At 36.7% G+C, this 27,937-nt stretch overlaps 1 protein-coding gene and 1 non-coding gene across 2 annotated transcripts in view; one reads left to right on the top strand and one right to left on the bottom strand.

Annotated features, from left to right (window-relative positions):
- Positions 1–5,461: 5,461 nt before the first annotated feature.
- Positions 5,462–27,937, top strand: part of sema3e (sema domain, immunoglobulin domain (Ig), short basic domain, secreted, (semaphorin) 3E) — a 38,687-nt gene continuing 16,211 nt past the window's right edge. Inside the window, exons 1-4 of the mRNA XM_059506788.1 lie at positions 5,462–5,986; positions 20,336–20,496; positions 21,602–21,661; positions 21,791–21,910. Coding sequence (XP_059362771.1) covers positions 5,881–5,986; positions 20,336–20,496; positions 21,602–21,661; positions 21,791–21,910 — 447 coding nt within the window. The 5' untranslated portion in view covers positions 5,462–5,880. The remainder of the gene's footprint in view (positions 5,987–20,335; positions 20,497–21,601; positions 21,662–21,790; positions 21,911–27,937) is intronic.
- trnaf-gaa (transfer RNA phenylalanine (anticodon GAA)) lies at positions 20,115–20,187 on the bottom strand. The gene has a single exon. It is a non-coding gene; the product is annotated as a tRNA-Phe (tRNA).

The raw sequence follows: 27,937 nt of genomic DNA, 5'->3' as shown, positions 1-27,937 counted from the left end.
TGTTGAGAGACTGACAAACCCCCCAAGTCAGATTCCCAGTGAAATGCTATCAGACAGCAAATGCAATGAGTTTGCTTCCTTCTTTTCTTAGAAGATCATTAATATCAGGAAGGCGATTAGCACATCCTCAAGTAATGCAAAAGTCAGACAGATTCGGCCGAAATATCAAAAAGATACTATGTCTATTTTTGAAACAATTGATAGCAAAATTCTGGAAGACATAGTGCAGCAACTAAAATCGTCAACCTGCTATCTTGACACACTTCCCACATCTTTTTTCAAAAGTGTGCTTAATTTCTTAGAAGCAGATCTCTTAGAAGTGGTGAATGCCTCACTTCTTTCTGGGACATTTTCAAACTCCCTAAAAACTGCAGTTGTTAAGCCCCTCCTGAAAATCTTGATAACACCATTTTGAGCAATTTTAGACCAATATCTTATCTTCCTTCTATAGGCAAAATCATAGAAAAGGTAGTTTTTAATCAGCTGAACAAATACTTAAACTCAATTGGATACCTGGACAATTTTCAATCTGGTTTCCGACCGCATCACAGCACAGAGACAGCACTCATTAAGATAATAAATGATATTCGCTTAAATTGTGACTCTGGCAAAATATCGGTGCTGGTATTGCTAGATCTCAGTGCTGCGTTTGACGCCGTCGATCATAACATACTACTAGAGAGACTGAAAAACTGGGTCAGGCTATCTGGGATGTTACTCAAATGGTTCAGGTCATACTTAGAAGGGAGAGGCTATTATGTGAGTCTAGGAGAGCATAAGTCTAAGTGGACGTCCATGACATGTGGAGTCCCACAAGGCTCAATTCTTGCACCGCTCTTGTTTAGCCTGTATATGCTTCCACTAAGTCAAATAATGAGAATGAACCAAATTGCCTATCACAGCTATGCTGATGATACCCAGATTTACCTAGCCTTATCTCCAAATGACTACAGCCCCATTGACTCCCTCTGCCAATGCATTGATGAAATTAATAGTTGGATGTGCCATAAGGAAAAAACTGAAGTCATTGCATTTGGAAACAAAGATGAAGTTTTCAAGGTGAATGCATACCTTGACTCTAGGGGTCAAACAACTAAAAATCAAGTCAGAAATCTTGGTGTGATTCTGGAGACAGACCTTAGTTTCAGTAGTCATGTCAAAGCAGTAACTAAATCAGCATACTATCATTTAAAAAACATTACAAGAATTAGATGTTTTGTTTCCAGTCAAGACTTGGAGAACCTTGTTCATGCCTTTATCACCAGCAGGGTGGACTATTGTAATGGGCTCCTCACCGGCCTTCACAAAAAGACCATTAGACAGCTGCAGCTCATCAAGAACACTGCTGCCAGGATTCTGACTAGAACCAGAAAATCTGAGCATATCACACCAGTCCTCAGGTCCTTACACTGTCTTCCAGTTACATTTAGGATTGATTTTAAAGTACTTTTACTCGTATATAAGTCACTAAATGACCTAGGACCGAATTATATTGCAGATACGTTCACTGAATATAAACCTAACAGACCACTCAGATCACTAGGATCAAGTCAGTTAGAAATACCAAGGGTTCACACAAAACAAGTGGAGTCCGCCTTTAGTTACTATGCTGCCCGCAGTTCGAATCAGCTTCCAGAAGAGATCAAATGTGCTAAAACACTAGTCACATTTAAATCTAGACTCAAAACCCATTTGTTTAGCTGTGCATTTATTGAATGAGCACTGTGCAATGTCCGAACTGATTGCACTATATTTTCACTGTTTTTTTATTTTACTTTAATATTTTTTGTAAAATTATTTCTAACTGTTTTTAAATTCATTTTAAGTAAATGTATTTTATGTAAAGCACTTTGAGTTACCATTGTGTACGAAATGTGCTATAAATAAACTTGCCTTGCCTATTGAGTGTGAAAGCAGACCAACGCTGCGGACGGCTCTGGGAACATTTGCGCTTGAGTTCGGACCGCAGCAAACAAGCCCAGTGTAAAAGCCCCCTGAACCTCAGGGATTGATCAAATCACAGACTGAAGGAACTCAAACCTCAAACTAAGAGAGATGTGTAGTTGCGAGAATGACAAAGAAAGGGGGCTTGAAAGAGAAAAGTTAAGTGCAGTTTAATAGTGCTCACAAAAACAACCATTGGTGAACACAGCTGCTGTGATGATTCCAGCACTGTGCAGCGTAACCGCAGTCGCAGATGAAAGTGATTGCTCACAATCCACCACAGCTCCAGATCTATGCTGTGAGTTGATTGTTTGGTCATGATCAGAGCGTGAGCGCTCCTTCTTATTTGTCATTTGTGGTTTATATGAACGAGTGCACATCTGTGCTGACTTCTGTCCTACAGTTCTATCTCTTGGCATTCTAATGTATGTAATATTGAAAAACAACAAGATGAAAACTGTAACGGAAAGTGGCATCCTGCAGTGTATTTGGGTTCACCCGTAGACCGAGATCTTTTTGTTACCATCATGCCCTTGAGCTGTTTGTTTCAGATAAACTCTTTATGCAAGTTTTGTACTCTATACTAGTGTTAGGCGATTTGCTTAATTTTCATATCATCCTATCATCAGCATGTGAGTTTGTGGATACATGATATCATCGTGCTAATTTATTTTGTTTTTTTATTTAGGGCCTACTTAGTTTCATTGCTTGAAAGGGAACAAACTCAAAGCCAAGAGCGGCCTGATGTTTTAATGACTAAATTTGTATTTAACATGATAATTTAATAGGAACATTGTAAGTTACTAATTGTAATGCTTACGTTTCCTCAGTTATCCAAAAGGTAGCAACAGAAAACGAGCAAAGAACATTTAGGGTGCGTTCACACTTGCAGTTCAGTTCTCTTGGTTTGTTTGGAAAGCATTAAGAAATCAAAAAAGCAATTACATTTGGATGTAGCATTCACACTGCCATTTTTGACAGTGAACCTAAAGACATAGTTATTTGTTCACAACCTGATTGGTCAGGTTGAATGATGTATGTTTTGTGACAGAACTTACCAAACACCAACACAGAGCCAGAGTTTGTTTGGAAGCGGACTCAGACCCATCTTTGTAGCAGTCTCGGTCTGCTTGTTTGGTGCGCACCATGGTTCAGATGGCAGCATTTACACTTACTCAGATGAACTGCACTAACAGAGCAATCGCACCAGAGTTCCTTTTTAATTTAATATAACATGACAAGTGTGAACACACTCTTACATTATCAAAGAACATTGACTTCAGACTTCAGAGTATATGCACTTTAAAAACACTCCCATTACAGTCAGCGACGCTATCTATAGCCTACTGTATGATGAATAAATCTCCTATACTTACATCGCACATACAGTATCACATGCACTTTGTTGTTTCTGATGAGAGAATTCATGACTCGAGCACTAACCGACAAAGCTCAGCTATTTCAGCGATGACTCATCTGAACACCTCTGATTGGTCATTGCATTCATAAACTCAACATAAATGTGTGTGAATGGCTATAATGCCAAGCACTGTAAATATGCTAAAATATTTATATATATCTGTATCTATATATATATATATATATATATATATATATATATATATAAAATGGAACAAATAAACCCTAATCATAATTAGATAGTATTACTATTCTGATGATAATAATTAATAATAATCATCATCATCATCATGATCATCTTGCAGGAAGTGAAGTATCTGTCCATATAAGTTGCTGAATGTGAGCGCATTACAAAAAAATTAGCCCAGTTTTGCCAGTATAACTAAATATTTTTTAAAATACTTTTAAATCAAACCAGTGTCAGTAAATAGGCCTAAACGTGTCATTACATAAGCAGAAAGATGTTTTGCAGACAAAAAGGTCTGTTGTCTATTAGCGTTTAATGAAGCAAAGGGAACCTACTGTGAAATCTGCATGGGGAAATCTTCTGCCCTCCAGCTGAATGTCAGATGCACACAGATTCCTAGTGAAAAAACTGGAATTGTTCAGACAGCAACGGTACATAAAAATGCACGTCAACATAAATATATAGGCTATGCACTACAGCTACAGCTAAAATTTATCAGTGTACTTTATTGCTAATTGTTTGTAAGGATTGACAGTATGTTGAGTTGAATCAGCGCTTCATCATCTAAAAAATCCACTTCTGATTTCTTGTCAGCATTAATTTGACTGGTCCAGGATTGACACAAAACAGTATTTGTGTTCTTGGCATGGTTTTTTTTTTTTTTTGCTAACAAATGAATCCCCCACCAAATTTGGAACAACAACTGGAATATGTGCAATGGGCTGTTTTAATTATTACTTCATGAAGCCCCAATTCTTATTGTCAAGAAAAGACATGTTTGTTTTTACTTTTTAACTGGAAAATTATAGATACGTTTGATCAAGAACAGCTGCTACAGAATAAAGATGGATGCACTGATGCATTGTTATTGTTGAATTTAGTTTTCAAGGGAAAATAACTGGGAGCCCTGCTTTAAATTAATATGTTTATATGTGAGAGATAGAAGGCAAGCAATTTAATAAAGTAGCAGTAATTTATTTATTTATTTATCTATTTATTGAGCAGAGAATGCTTAAATATATAATCATATGATCAGCATTGTGACATAGTGTGGACTGTTTTCTCTATTCTCCATTCTTTTGTGGAAATACAGGAGATGCTGTCATTTATTTCACTGTAATGAACTTATTTAAAGGGAAACTTCACCAAAATTCAAATTCTGTCATCATTGGAATTCAGTGGGCTTCAAAATATCATCTTCTCCACAGAACAAAGTCATACAGCTTTGGAACGACATAAATTCTATTATAATTTACTCACCCTTATGTCGTTCCAAAGCTGGCTTTGTTTTGTGGAAAAGATGATATTCTGAAACCTTCTGACTTCCAATAATGACATAATTTCCATTTTGAATGAATTGTGCCTTGAATTCATTCTCATTCATAACCCTGGTGTCAGTGCCATGATTGATTTATTTTCACATCATCTATAGTTTAGAAACAAATAACGTTGCTTTCATACTCCACAAAATGTTTCTTTGGTAATATGACTAATATTATCATAATATGACTTTTCACAAATATTTTTTTTTCCACAAAATCAATCATAATTACTTTCATCTGGACATGTGCATAAATAAGTATATTATATATGGATATTCTGGGGAGAAGTGTTTATATGATGGATTTCTAATTAATTAAGCAGTTTGCCAGCTGTCTGATTTCTGAAATTGTATATATTGTCCAACTGCAGTTGAGGTTATTGCAATATGACCAAATTACAAAATTAATCATAATTTTCAGTTGCATGTTAACATGGTCCCTGATATGAGAACAACAGAAGTACGTCATAAACAGAGGAGAACACTAAGAGGCGAGATAGACAGAAGGAGAGAGTGAAAGAGAAGGGTGGGGGTTGATGGGAGTGTTTGGCTGTTGTCCATGTGTGCGGCAGGGAAGTTGAAGCAGTCAGGAGGGGAGAGAGGGCTGGCACGTGGAAGGGCAGTATTTCACAGAGCTGGAGAGAGAGAGAGAGGAAAGAGAGGAGGCGGAAGATCTCCAAGATCAGTGTGCTTGTTGTCTGACACACGCTCGCACTCACATTTTTATGAGATTGAGGAATGCATTGCCTCTGGTAAGAGTGACAGGAACAGTCAGCCAGGGTTGAGTCACAGCGTTGCGCACAGTTTAGACACTTTCTTCACACTGGAATTCACAGAAGCATCTCAAAACACACCCTAAGCGTCAATCAAGTGAGTTTCAGTGCACTGCTCTAATGACAGCAAACTAATTTTCTTCTGCAACCGGCAATTCAGTCATTCGGCGGATGGAGGCTGCTTGAGGTGGATCGTAAGTAGTCAATGTGAGACGTTTCAAGAGGAGTGGGTGAGGATGGCATGTGGTGTGTGGACCTTCATGTTTTGCATGACACTATGGATCTGCTCTGCAACTCAATCAGCAAAGACTGTGTATCCGAGATTACGTCTGTCTCACAAAGGTAAGGCAACAGGTGTGTGTGTGGGTGTTTGTGCAATGCTTGAGCATGAAGTTCAGTCAAATGGAAGCTGAAGCTCTAATTATTGGCCATAATTTTAGACTTAGATGGACATCCCAATACAGCTCTTCCAAATGACTTTTTACTGGTTATAAGCATACTGACTACTTTACCACTTTCCTCCACTGTTAAAATGGACAACTGTCTTAAACAATTAAATAACTACATTTATAATAATTAATTAAATTGTATTGTTATTTAATTTATATGTTTTTATATTAACATTTGTTGTATAGCTATTGAAAAACACTCTTATGGCAAATTGCAGGTACATATGTAGTTTCATTTGATTTCATTGATCACAGTGACCTCTTGTAAGATTCTGTAAAATCTTGTTTTGTGTGATTTATTACAGTCACATTTATACAATTGCATACGATCTCATTTTATACGATTTCGTACAGTAACATTTATAGGATTTCATATGATCTTGTTTCATTTATTTATATAGTTATTTGTTATACTTTTGACTGTACTACATTTTTAATCCGCTATAGTCTGAATAAATGAATGAAGTTGATTATGGACACACAGATGCATACATACATCTGGATTCTCTTTTATTTGTGTTTATCCTCACCGTTATGGTGGTTGAGCTTCTACAATGCGGTTTTCTGTCAGCGTAAGCGGTTCACTGAAGGAATGTCAACTGTTCATTTCATTATGCTGGTCTCTCGTTGGCATGTTTACAGTGAAATTTAGGGATGGATGGGGGCATCCTTTGTAGATGAACACCCTAGCCCGAAGCAAATAGCCCATGACCCTCTCAGTCTTCCTTTTTGATTAGAATGCTGTGGAAACTGTGTCGTATAAAAATCCACACCCTAGCGTTGGTCATGGTCGAGAGTTCATGTGGAATTTCAATGCATGGTAAATCAAACGAATATCATCTATGAATGTTCTGTTAAACCTGCTAATGTAAATTTGAGAAAAACCCTGACAATATGTGCGCTGAACAAAGGTGTTTGAGTGGCTTTTCACATTAGATTTGTCACAATATTGATTTTCAGTGTCACATTCAGTGGGCTGAGTACATAGCTGCTGGCAAACTCAAGCAAATTGTGATTGACGTGTGGCGAACAAACCGGTTGGCAGCAGGGAAATATCCCCAGGCAATGATAAAATGTGGAATTTCTTTCCCAATCCTCTCAGTACCATTCTTCTCTGTGTGCCTTGTTTTTTTTTTCTTTTCCTTTTTTTTTATTTTTTATTTAAAAGGTTGATTTTGAGGGGGAAAATGTTGTAAAACAGATTTGTTTTACATATAATTTTCTCTTTATTAGCCATTTATAGTTCCTTTTGGTGTGCATCTCCCCCCATGCTTCTGTTTCTGTCATTCACTTGGTGTGCTTTGCATGTCTAGACTGATAAAGTGCTCTCTACTCAGCAGAAGAAACATATTTGCATGTACCCTATCATTATGGAATGAAAAACATGTATGCTTAAAAATTTGAATAACACAAAGACCTCAGAGATAGTTGAGGCATTTTTGTAGGCCTTGGAGCAATCACAGGAGGTTGCCTTGTGGTTAAACCCATGGGATTTTCCTCTAAAATTTTAAAGATGTCTTAAATTAGAACTCAAATTAAAACCAGAAGTTGATCTAATTAAATATTGCCCTGATCTGCCAGCGGCTACATGTTATGTGCTAACCAGAGTGGGGTTTTTCTGCCTACCAGACATGATGCTTGTCTAATGCCAAGTTTACCAGATCGTTAATTATAAAACTGAGTTTGGAAATATCCAAAGAAATTAATCTTTAGAGTCTGGTTCAGTATTTTAGTCCTCAGATATTTTTTATCAAAACCTATAGTTACAATGTTTTTTTTTTTTTTTTTTTTTTAGGTGTAGTTTGTGGACTTATGGATTCTCCCAGCCAACAGTTTCTTGTAGCAACCTGTGTTTTGTGTGCTTGAGTGGAACATATTTGGCAGGCTTATCAATATCTATAGAGCTCGAGTTTGTGTCCTTTGTGGATTTTATGAATGCACCTTTGTTTCCTGCTTGACTAGAACAAGTAGCTCTGGTTATTACATTTCAGTTTGTTGCATTGAAAAGCTACTACAGTGGAATTTTCTTTAAGCTTCTAAATTTGTTTTAGTATGCAGTTTAATCTTTGGTTATAGGGCTTGACAAAAATGATAATGTTAAGATTGTTTGTTTTATTCCTGTAATTTTTCAGAGATGCAACCTTTGGCAAAGTTCAAAAGGGAATTTGCTATTAAAATTTAAGGGCAAGGTGTATCTCTGCTATGTTTTGGCTAAGCTTTGCTTAAAGAAATAAAAATGATCTACAGCAAATGCTAATTGGGTGTAAAGTAAGCTTATTTCTGAAAAAGACATGTTTTGGCTTGGTTGTCTAACAGCTGAAGCAACAACACATTTAGCTGGTTTGTAGGTGTTTGGGTGGGATTGTGTAGGTGGATGCACATATTTGATATTTATTTTTAAATGGCTTTGAGGGTTTAATCAGACTAAAAAACAACAAAAGTCAGAGTTAAGAGATTGTCATTGAAATTGGTGTAATTAGTTGGAGCTACAACTTGGCAAAGTGTAACGCTGCCATGATTCCAGGAATGAAAATTACCAACCGCATCCCAATAGTGCATTCCGAACCTTGAATATATGCAGGTATTTATAAGAGTATCGAATAGTGAGGCCAAATTATGTAGCCATGCGATTGTACGTTCTTACCTACTGCAGGGTCCGAGGGGGCAACACGTTGAGCACATGATCCCCAAAAGTTGTATATTTATTCAAAAGTGAATTCAGTTTCCATCTACTCTAAACATTATTTCAAAACACTTCCAACTGGATCTGGAGTGTCCGACCCCGGTTTGAGGTGATGTCATGCTGTTAAGACAGAGTTTGAGTTTCGTGCATTAACTTGTATAAATAAACCATGCTGGCTTTGGTGCGTGTTACTGAACAGTTACCCCTTGCAAAATTTCAACAAGGAGCCCCCCAAAAGCTCTCCAGAGCTTTTAGCCCTTGTCCCAGGCTACTTATAAAAAGTGTCAGTTTCTTATCCCAAATCTATAGCCGTTCAAACATACAAATCCTCATGGACCTCCAGTTGGTTGCAGCTATCATCATCATGTAAATGGATGTTCGTGAACGTTTTATGAGTTTTTTTTTAAACAACCCAAACATAAGACATTTGCCCTCTACATCAATATAAATGTGAGAAAAGAGACCTATTTTGAGCTCTCTGACACCTCGGTACAGTCAAATAGGTGACTTACTTTAGTTTCGCAATGTTATGTGCTCTATAATAACAAGCTATAGTAGCTTTTCCATCGTCAGTCATCACTAAACGATTAATCACAGTTTGAGCGCTTTAAATCGGTTTTCATCACCTTTTACTGGAGAACATGATCTTTAAGTTTTTGAATTCAGCCTTGGGATTTGTTTTACAGAGCTTTTAGCTCTTAGCGAAGAAGATGAAGGTCTGTGTTTAATTTTTATATTATGTTTTAAATTGACAGTATAACAGCCCATTAGACAGCTCATGTTGCATTTAGGCTCAGGTCATAATCACCAATGTGTTTCTCGAGTCTCTGCTGTAATTTTAAACCTACTTCAGTGTAGACAAGAAGGTTCTAAGATTCATGCTCAGATGATTTTAAATGAGTTTGCCAAGGGTTATTTTCTTTTTTGGTGAATGGGGGAATTTTATTCCTACACGGAAGACTGTTTTTGTAACATTTAGAGTAAATTGTCATTTTCAAATATAATATTTTACCATTCCAAATGATTTCATGTGAAGGTTTTAATGTTTTTCATCTACCCATTTCTGTGTGCTTTCCTTGTGTTATAAATTGGCATAATCCAGTCATTACAGCCAACTTTACATCTGTCATTCACATGCGTTTGCCCTGATTGGATTACTGAAACTATTTGGAGGTGGTCTGGAATGGACTCGCCCCCCAAAAAAATGGACTTTCTTCTAAAGAATATTAAATAATTTGAATATATTCTGTGGTCACAATAACATTAACGCTATATTGTGTTGAAAAAATAGAGACATTTTCCAAATAGCCTTAAATGATCAGGTGTAATAGTCACCTATTTGTCACTCCAAAGGCAAGTTTTGCTTCGAGTCCACAGCACATGAAAGGAGAAGGACTTATACAAGCAAATCTCCTGCTGTTTCATCACCCAGTCACTGTATCCAGATAGGGCTGCATGTGTTTAGCTGGCCCGCAGGTCATTGCATAATTAATGATGTTCTTGGGAGAGTTTGTTCCTGCTTTGGTCTGTTCTTGCTTCTTCCTACCTCTCGCTGTGTCTTTCTCAGTATTTCTCCTGACAGTTCCAAAAGGTCTATTTACCCAATAAACCCATAATTTCCTTTCAAATGGGGCATCTGAAGGGTAGTCATGGAGACGGGTTCTTCAGAGACAGCAGGACGGGAAGAAAGAAATCCTGGGTTTTAATAAACTTCACAGTCAGTACAATCAGCTCTGTACAACAGACCCGCAAATGGCCCCCGAGAACAAGAGTTTAACTTTCCTTGACTTACAGTGGCTTCAATGAATGTACATTGTTCCATGGTCAATGAAAGATCTACAAGGTCAGGTCATTTACAATGTATCCATCAATTAGCTTGTTTGCCCACATCAAACAACCCGAATGACCATTTTCAATAAAAAAAATGGCCTGGATTTCATCAAACGTTCAAGGTTGGCACTCTGTGGGACATCCTCTTATCTTTGATATATTGCACTCCAGTGAAGGCAGTTGATGGTTTTCATTTGGATGTTCTCTGTCTTTCAGCTAATGCTCTTTGTATTCATTTCATCACTTTGTGTCTATCTGGCATTCATTTTAGAGGTGACACACAATGGCTTTGTAAAGATGGTGTAATTTTCTGTCATCCTGGAAAGTGTTCAAACTACTGATTGAGAACCATGGGGACGATAAGAGATTTCAAACTCCAGAACTTTGGTTGAAAATAGTTTAACCTCTTTTTTTTTTTTTGGTACCTAGTAATCCTCAGCAGGCTTGTCTCTTGAGGCATTTGTTGCAGTTCTTATGAGAGGACGTTTAAGTAGAGCTAATAGCATTATATCTACTGTATATGTGAATTACGACGTGACATTACTCAGGAGATCTACTTAGTCAGGTTTAATCTACTCCGACTGACAGTCCAAAGATTATGATGTATAAATGTCAAGGTTTATTGTTAAATCAGTAAGTAGTCAATTTTGTTCCTTCCCTCTCATGTTGTCCAAGGCTCTGTCAAGGTTTAATATGAGAAAAAATGTTTTATGAACCAAAATCTTTGACATCTTTCAACCCACTGGCTTTAGGTGATGAAAGGCTTCTTTTTCCTTGAAGTGAGCAAGCGACAGGCCCTAAAGTACCCTGCAAGAGTTTTGCAGCTCTTAAACATGAGAGGTTATTCCAGGTGGGAGAAAATTATATGGAATAAAACCATGGAAAGCCCCTCAGTTTGTTTTCAAAGAATATCACTTAAAATGTGTTTTATTCTCTGTACATGCCAAGACATTGAACTTAAAGTGTATCTTAATGAAATATGCAGATGGTTAAAGAGGTTAAAAAGTGAAAAACTCATAAATATAATATGAAGAGATGGGTGTTTCCTGTAGAAACGCTGAGAGCGGTTTTGTTATAATCACATGCATTTTAAAATACCTTGTGAAGGCTAATTCACCTACAGTATAGCAGATTATTATTTTTTTTATAAAGTATGTATTGAAAATTTAATGTCCCAGAATTTTCTCGATCTAAACATTAATGTAACCGTTGCATAAGCTTTTTATTTATGTCATTTGTTTATTTAATTTTTTTTTTTTGTCTTGCCGATTTTTGTCCCCACCACTTTATGAAGTAATTATTATGGAGTAGTGACTGATTTTTCTTTTTTTATCGCTGATTGTATACACTGCATCACATAAGCAACAAGCATAATGATTGCTTATATTAACTAAGATCATTTGAAAATACAATTTGACCTTGCTAAAGTATACGTTTATCATTATTATTATTATTTAAATACCTGGCACATCTATGCATCAAACTATAAATGGACTAAAGTTAGAAATGTTTGTTTTGGAATTTGGCATCTTTATTAGCATTTAATCATGGTTCATTAACCCGTGACACTTTTGCTTGTGATATGATATATTTGGCCTTGTTAAGCACAATCATTCTTCTATTGTTCAGCATGCATACTGCATACACTGCAAAAGTTCCTTGAACATATAGTTCCCTCGCTAAAAATTTCTAGTTCCAAAAAGTTGAGTTCATATTTTTATAAATTGTTTTTTTTTTCTGCCAATCTTGAATGCAGCATGGGGAAAAGTTCAAAGCAAACAAAATGCTATTGAAATCAATCAGTCACCACAGAATAATACATGACAAGTCAGATCTGGTAGTGTTTTCAAGTGTCTCTCCGCAAGCCTCATGCGGTCCACAGCACATTCCATCAGGAGGACCTGATCTCTGTATGCTTAGCTCCGCCTACTGAATGATTGACATGCGTTTTGTATTTGTATTCTAGACTATTTGCTATGTATCAACACATCATGTGTCCAAGCAGGTAATTGAAGTTTATCTCTTAGCCACTGTTGAATCACCAGTAGCATGCTGTTTCAGTCAGCACTGATGTTTGAAATCAAAATGCCTGTCTGTCTTTGTTAACTTGATTGACAGGTCAGAAGGACCCTGGCCCATAAAGGGGAGCAGATGGGGATTTTTACCCTCATTTTTTTTCTTTTTTTTTTTTCTTTCTGTGCATTGTCTCTCTTTTTTTCTAATTTTTTTTCATACAGAGCTGTTGCATGATATCACACTCCATGACGCCAACATTTTTTTCTTTCTTTGATCCGATCATACCATCACTGAAAATTCATTCAGCAAACTTACTCATGTTTTGCCCAAGCATCGCTGAGATTGTTTATGGAAATCATCTTTATCTAAGTCCTCCCACCTCATATCTTCACCCTTAACTGAGCGTTGCATCTAAATGTGGAGTCAATGTGCCACTGTTGCTTTAAACACTTTGGTAAAAGCTTTAATCTCGACCTACGTGCAATAAAGCACAGACAAAACACCTTTTTGCGACGTGCTTTATCTCTAAAGTGCTATTGTTTCATCATAGAGGTGAGATGAGATGAGAGTATGGAATTATAAGATATTTCCCATGACAAATTTAGCTGATAAAATGGCTATATACAGTAAATGTTTATAAATAAATGCAAAGAATGTTTTATATGTGGAATGTGTCTACATGTGTTTTTGGCTAATATGTTTTGGCATTAGAATGATGTTATCTATTACTCATAATCTCACACTGTATTAAGCATTAAGTTATATAAATTCAGACTGTATTTTCATGCATATTATTGTTTGATTGGTTTGCAACCAAATTTACTTGCATGAAATTATGAGGATATTTTAATTATATTGATTTTATTTTTATTTATGTATTCTTTTTATTACATTTTTGGAATAACATGCCCTAGTGAATCATGCACTAGAAGATAGATACCAGATACATGTGACTTTTGTTGTGTTTATTTTTAACCACTTAAAGTAATTTTTTCGATTTGTATGAGCAAATAAATAAATAATAACATATTTATTTACGAATCTCTATGTATAAATACATTTTAAATAAAAACTCATAATTTTCAGTTTTAAATATTAGCCCAATTCCTATTACTCTGTATTGGGTTCAGTTTTTAATTTTGTGTTGTCATTAAATGTGGTTAATCTGTCTAGTGGATCAATGTGATGATCAGACACCTGGTGTGCTATGGTGCTTTTATGGGCAAACTTAGTTTGAATCTGGCTTGTTTCACCTCCACATTTCTTCATGTTTTTAGTCTCCTGTAGTGTTTTGTTGAGCGAAGGTCAGGTTGATGTTAGCCAGCTTCATTTCCTCTGTACTGGTTCACTGAAGTATGACAGCTGCAGTTTAGCGTAGGTTGAAAGTACAAATAACATGCGTCAGTGTGAATCATATGTACATAATACACAATGTGGTAAGAACCCTTTAATGTTATTTGAGGCCCCAAATCACACCACCTTTACAAGGCCACACCGAAACTCTGGCACTAGATCAGGGACCTCTCCCTTCCAGCCCGCCCACAAGAAACAAATCCCTCTGGGCATCATATCTAAACCAGAAACCTTCACCATTCCAGATCAGCAGAGACAAGTGTTTACCAAGCTGTTTTTTAGAGAAGAAATATTTCAAGGGTGGTGGATTGGATTATGTTCAGGCTGCATGTTTAGATTTGTATGCCTCTGGATGCAAACATATACGTTAATGCTAAAGTTTAAACATAAATATGTATTACATTTTTTTCCACTTAATTTTTTACAATATTTTGTATTGTATTATCGAACTAGAGAGTTGAAACTGCAAATCAATGTGTATTGATTTATAAAGGGCACCATTTTGATTGCCCATTGACTTTGGTTGCTTATTACTTATTTATTTTATTAGTAAACAATAAATATTGAATTGCAGTGATTCCATTAAAGACAGCCGTAATTGTAAGGCATATATAGCCTTATCCAGACATGCAGTCTGTCTGGAAGAAGGCAAAGATCATATTCCCAAATACAGGATAACCCCTTACGATAATTACTAGGGTTAGCAGGTTAACACAGTCAGTATGCTGTGTAAAAGGACAGAGCCTCTCTTAAACAGAGTCCCTCAGTCTTCTGCTCAGAATCAGCTCTTTTATATTAATTAGCTTTGGCTTTTGCCTCCTCGTTGACTGAATTAAATTGGACTTGTGCATATAGACATTTCACCTTATACTGCAGTGTGTAAAAATATGATTTATGCAAAATTCGTCCATCAGGGGGTCTACAAAATGACCAAGAGATGGGGAACTCCGAGTGACAGATGAAAAAAGGAAGCTCTTTTCCTTCCTAGGATGAAAGCACTTCCCTCCAGTCTCCGATTGCCGATAACCCCTCAGCAAAGGGAGTGGACGTCCACATCCGCAATCAGCCTATCAGTTCTGCTTAAATCTGGAATCTTCCAGCCCCCAAAGTCCTCTTTAGGGACATTCAGCACTTCCTTAGACCTGCTCACCCCAGCTGAGGTTCAGATGACTTAGGCAGAGGAAACAGGTCTTTATTTTGGTTTACGGGGAAATACAGCCTGTTTAGCACATGGGGATTTGGATTAGAGAGAGTTTGGGTCATTTCCCTTTCAATAACCACCTTTTCAATTAGCTGACAGGCCTGAGAATGGGATTGACAGTGTTTCCTGTGAATAAATACAGTCACTTCCTGTCTTAAAAGCAAAGGGGTCCCATAAAAAGAGCACTTTCACTTATGGTCTAAATTAAGAAATTATTTGCCAATAAAATATGCACGCAAATCATTGTTTATCCATTAGTTCTGTTCCTGATTTGACTATCCAATCAGCATTGCTAGAGTCCTATTTGTGTTTTTTATACTAGTGGTGGATATTTCTCAGTTGCTAATTTTGCTAAAACCACATAGTTTTACCAGCCGGTGGCAAAAATTGGGTTTCTGTTTGTTTGTGTTGGGTGAGAATGAATCAATCTGAACTATACTTTTCTAAATGTTTAATAATTCTAGAACGAAACAAGTGAGTTTTATATGAGTCGTTGAATCATTTGCACAACCGTATTGTTTAAAATGAAAAATTCATTCAGTAACGATACAAGATAAAAGTTTTAGTTTTTTCGTTGGAACAGATTATTTCACTTGCTCACCAGTGGATGCTCTGCAGTGAATGGGTGCCATTAGATCAAGAGTCCAAACAGCTGATAAAAACATCACAATAATCTACAAGTAATCCATATGACAAGTCAACATCTTGTGAAGCAAAACGCTTGTAAGAAACAAATCCATCATTATATATAAAACAAATACATGTTTATATGTATACATTTCTGTTAGGGTTACAATTGATTAGTATCACACTTGCACATATTCAGTCAGTGAGTATAAAAAGGGTGCAGTAATTTATCTTATCAGTTGGATGGTTGTCTTTTTCGCCTGATTTCTTCCCCCACCCTTCGGCTGAACAGCCTAATGGTACGACCCTTGCCCTGTCAGGGGCACTGCGTTAATAACGGTGAGGGGTTAAAATGCTCGTTGCCTCAGGGAGTCTTGGCTTGCGTTGGGACATGTGTAATTTGCTCTTTGTTCTAAGGTTTCTTTATAACCATCATGCTCCTGTATGTCTTTTCATTGTGGTTTCTGCTGATAAATGGAGTATATTAAATAAATATTTATGGTGGACGAACCCTCCCTGTGAAAAAACACATATAGAGGTCATGATCTAAGTCTGGTTTTCTTTCTTTCTTTCCTTTATCCATCTCATTTATCTTCATGAACAAGAGGCCAAACCCACAGATTTAAAATGAGAAAGATTCTAATAATCAAAATGAATGAAAGTGGCTTAGTGGAATTGATTTCATATATTGAACATAAATAAAACTACATGACAGGGCCAATAAACATCAATAGAGCATTATCCAAGACCTTGGATTAATCAGAGTGAATGAAATGTGAAATTTCTTCATCCAATCTGTTTGTTATTTTGCTGTATTTACTGTATGGTCATGGAACTGAAAATTATTCCTGAAGGTATTCAATTATTCGTTTCATTTTTCTCTTTAACACACTCTTGGTTCTTTCAGTTTGACACATGGCCACCACAAGTTGTGTTAGGTGTTTGACACTTTAAAAGTGATTGTAATTTGTAACATCTTAAAAAAATAGTTTCATGGGCTTTCAACATGACGACATCTAAACAAACGTATGATATATACTTGTACTTGGTCCAACATCTGAGACCACTAGTAAAAAATACTTCCATTTAGCATTTTTTCTAAGCTGATTTAAAGGGTTAGTTCAGCCAAAAATGAAAATTAAGCCATAAATTACTCTTTCTTCTTTCAGACGAATTCAGTTTGATGCAACTTAGTGGGTGTTGCACTCCATCTGTAAATGAGAAGTTTAATATAAAGCTCATCCGTTGAAAAAAAAAAAAAAAAAAAGTGTCTCACACAGCTCCGGGGGGTCAACAAAGGCCTTCTGTAATGAAGCGATGCGTTTTTGTAAGAAAAAATTCATATTCAAAACGTAATAATCACTTTAATATAGGTTGCACTCACACTTGTAAAATGGAAGAAGTTCCGGGGGATTGACGTATGAGGTCAGCGCTGCGCATGTGCCGGTGAGCCTCGTGAAAACCAAAGTTTGTTAACAGGAGCAAAGGATGAAAAGTTTCCTTATTTTAGCAAATGAAAACCAGTCTCCGCTTGGCGAAATCCTCTGACATTCTTCTTTACAAATACTCATTTTGTAATTCTACTTAGTGACCACTGTTTTGTTTCGATCTCTCCGCTGCGTTTGCGCGTGCTTCACTTCTGAGTGGTGCATACGCAGAGCTGACGTCATAAATAATTCCCCCAGAACTGCTTCATCTACAACTGTGAGCACAAGTAAACAGCTTGAAAGATCAAAGACAATTTTTACAATAACATCAAATGAATTTGCCTGAAAGAAGAAAGTCATATACACCTAGGATGACTTCAGGGTGAGTAATTTATGGCTTAATTTTCATTTTTGGCTGAACTAGCCCTTTAATAATAATAATAATAATATTCTTTCTTCTTCGTTGTCTTCTTATCTTTATTATTATTCTTTGTCTTCTTCCTTGTATTTTTTGTCGTAGTAGTCTTCGTCCACTTAATCATAGTATTATTCATTTGTCTTATTCATCTGTTTTCTGCATCATTGTCATTTATTATTTATTTTTCTGTCATATAATATTTCAAAAATATTGGTTCATTTCAGAATCTTTTTTCAGAGTCCTAAAACTTTTTTAGATCTTGAATCCTAGATTATCAGTATTGTCTTGACTTTTATACCTCACTGTTCAACATCAGAGTGAGGTATTAAGTTGACTTGCAAATGAACTTGAACATTGTGGGTGAGTGTAACTTATTTTCATGTTTTTGAGTCTCCTAAAGCATTTCTATTAACCGCAAGACTCATAAACATAATTAAAGACACACTGAGTGTCTTTCAGAAGAACTGCTCTCAGACACTAAAATGTGATCAAAGTCTGCCTCTTTAAATGTCTGTTTTTGACCTTGTCATTCTCTTTCCGCTTTCTTCATGTCTGTTTATCCCTCCTGCTATCATTTCAGTAATCCAATTGTATCCCTTATCTGTCTGTCTACTTCACTTATCTTCTTTCCATACTTGCTTTTGCCTTTTAACTTTCTAAGTGGCTCTTTTAAAGGATTAGTTCATGCAAAATTAAAAATTCTTTCTTCTTTGGAAAACAAGGAGAAATTCTGGCCTCTCTTTTTCACACAGTTATGATGAATGGGGACTGAAGCTTCTAAAAGGACACAAAGATTTGGTGCATACGACTTAAGCAACTCTCCTGAAGTGATATGATAGATCTTTGTGATGAAAGAGTGAAATATAAGTCATTATTCAATGATGATAATTCAGTCTGTTTCAGTGTATGCCTTTTAAAACGATTTCTGTGTTGCTTTTTGTTCTTTTGGAGCTTGACAGTCTCAGTCCTTGTGCACTTTCATTAAATAATAATAATTAAAAAAAAGTGGTTAGGAAATTCCGTAAAAATACACATTAAATAAAATGGGAAGTCATACGGGTTTGGAAATTACATTTAAAGTGAGTAATAGCAGAATTTTCCATTTTTTGCTAAATTGTGCCTTTTAATAGTTCTGTCTTTTTTTTTCCATGTGTCACTGAACTCAACCAGCATCCAGTGATGTGTGTGTATCCACTTATCCATGGATCTGCCTGCATCCTTGTGTGTGTGTGTTTGTTGGGAGGCTGCCATTTTTTCAGTTTTAAAGCAACCAGAGAGAATTTAAAATGAAAAACACATTTTGTCATTGGGTGTGTATGACTGGAGGTCCAACTCACACACGCTGAATAAATCATTACGAGGGCAACTCCCCATGGAGCAACCCAACGCACACATGCAAACACGCTCAGGAAATCTGTCATAAGTCATCGACATCCCCCATACGTTGATTACGCTCATAATCTAATTTCTCTCATATAACGATTCAGTGAAGCAGTGCATCTTTGTCTGATTTTGTTCATATATGTGGTCTGTTTAATCCTGTTTTAGCTGCCTGACTTCACTCTGTGGTGGAAAGAAATGCAACAGATTAGAGATGGGAGTCATGGGCTTTATAACGGTTCAACATACATGAACACTACCGTACAAAAGTTTGGGTTCAGAAAAAGTCTTACTTTTGTTTAAGTCATACTTTATTCAGCAAGGACAGGTTAAAGTGATCAAAAGTGATGGTAGAGACATTCATGATATTACAAAAAAAAATTCTGTTTACTAATACATGCTAAAAGAACCATTTTCATCATTGATAATGTTTCTTAAGAGCCAGATCAGCATATTAAAATTATTTCTTATGGATCATGTGACACTGAAGACTGCTGAAAATTACAGGAATAAATATATAAACTATATTCAAATATAACTTTTATTTTAACAACATTGCACAATATTACTGTTTTGTTGCTCAAATAAATGCATCTGAAAGGTCTGAAAAATTCATTCACAAATTGGCCATTGCAAATTCTCTTATGAACTTAATTCTCAATAGCAAATTAATAATATTGAACAATTTCTTCTCTTTTTTTTCTTTTTTTCTAAAACAGAGTGATCATATGACTTCATAAGACTTGGATTGTAGTGTACATGATGCTTTGCTTTTATGGTGGTTTAGTGTTTCTTTTGAGAAACCAATGACATAATTTTCATTTTTGAGTGAACTTTTGAACTTCTTGATCATCTTGATTAACCAGCTTTCATTTACATTTACATTTATTTACTTAGCTGACGCTTTTATCCAAAGCAACTTACAATTGCTACATATGTCAGAGCACACCTCTGGAGCAACTAGGGGTTAAGTGTCTTGCTCAGGGACACATTGGTGTCTCACAGTGGATTCGAACCCGGGTCTCTCACACCAAGGGCATGTGTCTTATCCACTGCGCTAGCACCACCCGAAAGAGTGGGAGATGTTGCCGAAACCCTGGATCGAACCAGTGACCTTTAGATCTTCAGTCTAACGCTCTCCCAACTGAGCTATTTCGGCTACAACAACTTTCATCAACAAATCCCCAACCCTACGAATTTAAATTTGGCCATGATTGGTGCCTCAAATCATGTTTATTAAGCAGATTTAGACTAATACTTTTCTAAACAATCATATGATTAAATTACTTTGTAATTTGTGTCTGTAGAGTTATGGGAGCTGAACAGGACGAGAGTATTCCAGGCTGGAGAGGGGCGTCTTCAGCACTACAGTATGTCACTGGATGAGACTCATGAAAGGCTAATCATTGGAGGAAAAGACATACTGTACTCACTACATCTGGAGCGCATCACTGCCCCTCACAAAGAGGTACATGCATTTACATAGCTGTTCTCAGGATTTGGGCACCATGTCTGTCCAGAATTGTCATCTGTGTTTGTGTGGTACAGTTTATCGTCTCATTTGGCTCATGACAGTACGTTGTGCAAAGCAATTTACGTCTGTTGCGAAGTAAATCTCAGGACAACTACGCACATACTTATTCAATAAATAAAAACAGCACTCACACAAAGAGAACCAGAGATTATATTGCAACCATCTGTTCAACTAAAATTTACAAATATTCACGAAGTCTTGTGCTCATTTTTAGGTTGTTGCATAATTATATATGTATTCTGTATTAAGGATGCAATTATTACTTGTTACACTCAGGGTCGTCGCAAGGGGGGTGCGAGGCCTTGTGTGAAGTTGACGTGCGAGGCCCTCTACAATTTTATGTGTGTGGTGGGGGGGTTGCTATAGTAAACACGCATCTGATCAATTGTGATGCCGTGCTCACTGACATGCTTGTGCACGAATCACGGTCATGCACACACTCATAAGGATCGACTGCATAATAATAATAATAAAACTAAGCAAATAAGAATGTTAAAATAAGTTCTAGGTTTGTAGTTATGAAGTAGTAATAATAATATTTTATTTAAAAATGTGCACATTCACTATTTGTAATAGTCGAAAACGCAAACGTCTCGTCACGGTAATTTATGATTTACGTGAATCATGATTGCATATTTTCAATTCAAAATGGCGAAATTTCATAAAAGGATGAGTGGTTTGCATCACCATTAGATAGTCTTATCTCTTTGTAAAACAGTTTTCTTATACAGTACTACTTACATATTTCCATGAATTCTCACTGCGTTGTGACAGTGACAGTAAGACCCGCCTTCTTTGATTTGATTTGCCATCTCAAAACTTTTTACATTGACGAGTGCTGTTGGACCACTGAGGCAGACCAGCCTAGAGCACTGCACGGGCCTCAAATTTAGGACCTAGCCCGAGACGCTCAGGCCCTTATCAGAATTACCGGCCCAAGTCCGTCTCTTTTCTCCGTTCTCCCAAAACAGCTTATTCTGCCGTTTCATCTATTAAAATATCTGTGCCAGAACATCATGTGCTTGTTTCTCTGTTTTAGATTCACTGGCCGAGCTCTGAGGAGCAGGTGGGGGATTGTTTAATGCAGGGCAGAGAGAAGGTAAATCTGTTATAAATCCTGTACAGTATGACACAGTGATATCCTGTTACATGGCTACAGTGTTTATATTGAAAAGTGTTAAAAGCAATCTTTTTTTTTTCTGTTTTTCTCTCTGTCCCTCTCTCACAGCCGGAGTGTGCAAACTACATTAAGCTGGTGCAGCATTATAACAGCACCCACCTGTTAGCATGTGGGACTGGAGCCTTCAGCCCAGTGTGTGCCTATATCAGAGTGGGCCGTGGAACAGAGGTAAATCTTCTGTTGTGGCAAAGAAAATAATCTTGAATCATTTTTTTCTTTTCTTTCCCTTGATTTAGATATTTATTTATTTATTTTTAATATATTATAAATAATATACTTAATGCATAACATCATAAGAGGTCAGTACGTTACACATTAATGTAGTTTTCTAAATAAAACAATTCATTTTCATTCAATTTCATTTTGATCAATGCAGAGTTAAAAAAGGGGGAAAGCAATTTTTTATTATAAAATTTGTATTAATAAATGTTTTAAGTAAAACTTAACCAAGACATTTGAATGTACCATGGTTTTCACAATAAATAAATAAATAATAAATAAATAATTAAGCAGCACAACTGTTTTCAACATTGAATATAATAAGACCTGTTTCTTGAGCAGCAAATCAGCATGAGTAAAGGATCATGTGACACTAAAGACATGCTAAAGACGATGCTGAAAATTCAGCTTTCCTTCACTGCAATAAATTATATTTTTGAATGTGTTGAAATGAAAAACAAAAGAAAAAGTTAATTCATCTTATTTCAAGGATGATTAGATTTTTATTGGAAACCATGAAAAAAATAATGCCTAGTTTATCATTGAAACCCTCTTGTTTTTCAAAGCTTTAAGGTGAACAAACATGACAGAATTGGCCTGTTTTAAAACCGTATTGTTAGTCACAGTTGTTGACAACAAAGTTTCAGAGATGCCTCAGTGACCACAACGTCTTTGAAGTTTTTTATTGTATAGGAAGCAGACTGAGGTCACATGTAGCTCCGGTGTCGCTTTTTGTCCTCTTTCTGTCTTATATTCCAGAAAAACATGTCTTGAGGAGGTCCTGTTTGTCTTCTGAGGAATGTGTCGTAGTGACTCACGGATGAATTGTGTCCAGTGTTGTGCTGTTGTTTGTCTTCAGAGACCATACTGGCACTCTGACTGTATTCCACACATGCTGGAGTCGTGCAGAGAGACTTGCGATAATCGAAACCAGTCCGAGTGGTAATGAGTTAAAGCGCTTAACATCTCAAGACACTAAAATATTGGTCGTGTTTTGAGTTCTGAAATCTTTGATTTGTAAAAAGATCCAGATGCGGTGTGTCACCGTGAGGTTTAGGAGCGCATTTCTTTTGGTTTGGAGGGCTTTCTGATAACATGGTGGCTGGTCTTCAGCTTGCTGAAACTTTGCCTTTTGCAATTGGAAGGAAATACAAATTTAAAAGCTTATGGAACTGTATTATTGTTATAAGGTATGTTAAAAATCTGGTGGTTTAGAGAGGCAGAGACTGAATAATGGGACCAACATCTGCACTGCTGTGTGGAAAAGTTGAAGGTTTTCATGCTTAGCCATGCTAATTTTAACCATTCACATTAAGACATTTTGCTTATGTAGGTGATGCAGGTCCAGACGGCAACGTATCTTGATCACTTGCCGCCTCCTTTCTCACCCAAACATTTTCTTGTCGTTCTCTGTAATGAAGAGGTAAAACCACAACAATAATAATGAAAAAGTGATTAAAAAAATTCTCCTTACAGCACTTTCTTTCTGAAGCAACTTTAACACTCTTCAACCGCCTGTGGTGAAAGCACGGTCTCCAGAGAGACAGACAGAGTTTGTTTTACTGTGTGCGACGGGAAGTTTTTATCATTCTCACTCTGTTAAAATCTCCAACCAAACATCCAGACAAGCGAAAACAAACATCTCCATCCTCCCAGGAGAGCCCCAGTCAAATTACAGAGCGGCTAATCATAGAGAAGCTAGCTTTATTTGAAGGAACGGGCAAGAAGAAAAGAGCAAAGACAAGACGTTTATTTAAAGGAAACCGAGAATCTGGATCGTGGCAGGCGGCCTACAGGCTTTCTTTCACATTTTTTTTTTTCATTCTTTTAGAGGTTTTAAGATGGAGAATTCCCTTTCCACCTCGTTCCCGCTTTTTATCCCAACTAGGTTCAGAAATCGGCACTCATGGCTGGGAATAGGAAGCACTTCTGGCTCCCTGACCCTCCGGCAGAGGTGAAGGAGAGAGCCACGGGTGTTATGGGAGCCATAGGCAGGAGATCAGAGAGGGTTTAATTAGAGGAGACAGGCTTCAGCGGGGTGCCTGATAACTCCAGTGCTGAGCTGCAGACTGCCAGCACACGCCTCAGTCTGGAACAGCTACACCCCAAACACTCAGAGACATTAATGAGATGCATACAAGACACATATGCATCTGTGCACATAAGATATGGGCTTCATATTCAGATATACACAGATGGATACACATACACATACACATACACACTCGGCCCTGGAGTGCTGGGATGACATGTTGCAGATGTAGCTATGATGACAGGAAAGACTGATAAAGCTACAGAGACACAGAGCAGAACCGGAGAGAAAGCAAGTGAGAGGCGTGTACACGTACCCATAAGTGAATGGCCTAGCATGCATTCCTTCTCTAATATCGGGAATATAAGCTCTGTTCAGGCCCTTTGCGCCTGTATGCACATCACCTGACACATCACAGCACACCGTTCCCTCTCACTGTCTCCTCTTTCATCAAAACCCTGCTTTTTCTCATGGGCTTTACACATACTTCTATACTAATATACCCACATCATACCTCACTCACATTTTAGCAGAATAAACACATGAAATGCTGTTCTGAAACATAGTGAGCATCCTAATATATAATATACAGTACTTTAATATAATATCATGCATGTTAATCACAATGAAACTAAAATGTATTATAGTTTAGATTTAACATTTGGCATATGTTTTTTTTATTTTTAAACTAACTTCAATTGCATTCAAAGGATGGTTTTATCAGTTCTTTCTTTCCCTGGGATTAGAACCCATGCCCATTGTACTGCTAGTGTCACGCTCTACTTTTTGAGCTACAAGAAAGTAAGAAAATAAATGAAATGCAATTAGCTGAACTTCTTTCAGCTTTAGAATTCTTTTCAGTTTTTAGAATTTTTTGATCCAATACAATATTTCTTAATTTGTAATTTCATAAATCTATTATGTTCTAAATATTGTACTCCCGAATGTGTTGACAAGCATTTATGTCGTGTCATTTAATTAAAGGTGCCATAGAATGCATTGATACAATGTTTTAAATTGTTTTCTGATGGCCCCAGAGTCTGTATGCAAAGTTTTAACTCAAAATACCCTACAGATAATTTTTTTATAGCTTTGTGAAATTGCCACTTTTAGCGTACGAGCCAAAAATGCTCTGTTTATGTGTAGGTCCCCTTTAAATGAGAATGAGCTGGTGCTCCTGCCTCCCTTCCAGTGTTGCCAAGTCCGAATTGGGCTACTTTAACACTGTTGCCGTGGGTTGCTTTTCATGTCCGCAGGAGGGTTTTGTTGTGAAAACCTGGAAACGCTGCTCCTTTCTCAGAAGAGAAGAGTGCGGAGCTTCAAGAGCTCATGCTCACAGGCATAACAGTATATGTGACCATGTTACTGACCTCACACATTGATTCAAAAAGCAATTTTTTACTACCACATTCCTATTCACAATCATTCTGGTAGCAGGTGAAGGCAGCATTAGTGAAAACAGGCAGAGACAATGGTAGCATTTTTATCAACATTAGTCTTACAGAGAGTCAAGAAGCTCTTTTGGAAAACAAAATTTGATGCGCGATGCTTACTTTGTCTGGAGTCTGGATGTTTGTGCACAAAGCGCTAGTATTGATCTCTCTTTCAGAAGCAATCTATGTACAGCTCCAGCGCTGAACTGAACCTCATTTGTGAGGCAGTCGAGTCTGGTGTAAAATGTTAGCACAATGTATAGGACTTTTCCAGGTTTTTTTTCCCAGGACATTTCCCATAAAATGAAAGTTAACCACCGTGTCCGTTGGTGCATCACAACACACAACACTTTTAATGGCTCTTTGGCGCTGACATTGTATTTCCAGTAACTACAGTATAGCAAGAGAACAGTAATGAAGGACAAATGGGCGGGACTTTCACCGACTATGTCATCATAGTCTGGAACTGCATGTGTGGAGAGACTGTTTATGATTTTTTGGAATTATGAAACAATGAGTGAGTGGATTTTTACCATTATAAGCTGGTTGTTTTCACACACTGCAGCCACGTAACTGTGTTCAAACACCTTATAAAAGTGATTTTTGCATTCTATGGCAACTTTAAATATATATTTTAGCTATACATCTGTATTAGGGCTGTGAATCTTTGGCAAGGCAGCGATTCGATTCGATTACGATTCATAGGTTTTCGATTCGATTCGAGATGAAGACGTTTTCACACTGATAGAGAAGCGATCTCGCTCTCATAGACGTGCCAGCCTTTATCTGCAGCTAAACTGAATAAAAGCAGAATGAACTGATGAAACAAAAAAAAAAAACCCACAAACAATTTATGAATGATGCAGTGCTAATTGACATTTATTACAGTACAGAAACTATAAAGTATATTTTCTACCTTATTCTGTGCAGAAATTTTAAATAATTGCCAACTAAATGTAGCCTAGTATATAAAACAATCATAAAATTGCCATTAGGAAAAAAATATCGATTACAAATGATTGATTATTGTCCAGCAGTGTATTTGATTTATTACAGCTAATTAAAAGTAATTAAAAAAGAAGATAATTCCTTGTAAAAAAAAAAAATAATAATAATAATAATTATTATTATTATATAGGCTACATACATAAAATGATTGTATTTGACATTTCTGTCACTTCTGAAATTATGGCTACGCCCCTGGTGTGACAAAATGTTTGCTTATACATAATACTCTTTAAGCTCTTTTTTAAAAACTTGGCTTACATACATTTTTACGTATGCCATGTCGCATCATTAAACTAGCATTTAACAATGGACAAAAGGTTTTTTTTTTTTTTTTACCTATGGTTCTCTAACCATAAATGCTACTGTAATTTGCCCCCTGACTAAGCATTTAAAGAATTTAGTAGAAGCATTTAAATAATCACGTGAATGCACTTAAAGAATGCAGAATCGAATCGTTATAATCAAATCGAATCGAATTTAATTGTGAATCGAATCGAATTGATTCGTTCTAAATTTGCAAAAATCGTTCTTGAATCGAATCGAAAACCTATGAATCGTAATCGAATCGAATCGCTGCCTTGCCAAAGATTCACAGCCCTATAGTTTAATGATGCGACATGGCATACGTAAAAATGTATGTAAGCACAGAATAAGGTAGAAAATATACTTTATAGTTTCTGTACTGTAATAAATGTCAATTAGCACTGCATCATTCATAAATTGTTTGTGGGTTTTTTTTTAGTTTCATCAGTTTATTCTGCTTTTATTCAGTTTAGCTGCAGATAAAGGCTGGCACGTCTATGAGAGCGAGATCGCTTCTCTTTCAGTGTGAAAACGTCTTCATCTCTATTTAACTTTTCCTCACCATCAGCGAATGATTCTGAGAGAAAACGTATCAGATGTCTGTTTTGCTAATGAAACAAACGCTACTTTCATGCATCTGATTATCAGATAAATCTCGCGCTCTTATTTCAAGGTCGTTGTTAATGCTGTGGTTCATTTTAAAAGTTTCCTTCGTATATTCGGTTCATCCGCATTGTTTAAAAACATTTATCATTCAATGGATCTGTGCGTATGATTTAGACACTTACATTTCTGCGCCGTCCATGCAATAAATACAGCTGTCGACGGCTCCGGTAACTCCGTCGGTAAGATGCAGAGAGCCATTGACAAACTACAGAAAGGTAAAACTACTTCACGTTAGCATTACTGGCCATGAGTCCTATAGATCACACGTCAGCTGCGTCAGAGACGAACGGAGCGCGAGCGCAATCCTGTGACAGTCTCAGTCGGTAAACAGTGGAGCGCGTGAAGGATAGATAAGAGGCACGATTCACAAACACTCTTCAAGGTCTCCATTTATTTGTGCGTGTAGTAATTGAATGAGTATACATTTTGAAAGCATTGAATCGCTATAGAAATCGCGATTCATTCGATTCTTAGCATTTTGAATCGATTACTGTCCAAGATCGGTGATTCACGATTCAAAACTCATGTTTCAAG

The sequence above is a fragment of the Carassius carassius genome, chromosome 23, assembly GCF_963082965.1.
Source record: "Carassius carassius chromosome 23, fCarCar2.1, whole genome shotgun sequence".
NCBI classification, from domain to species: Eukaryota; Metazoa; Chordata; class Actinopteri; order Cypriniformes; family Cyprinidae; genus Carassius; species Carassius carassius.
This window is presented reverse-complemented; position numbering and strand designations above follow the sequence as displayed.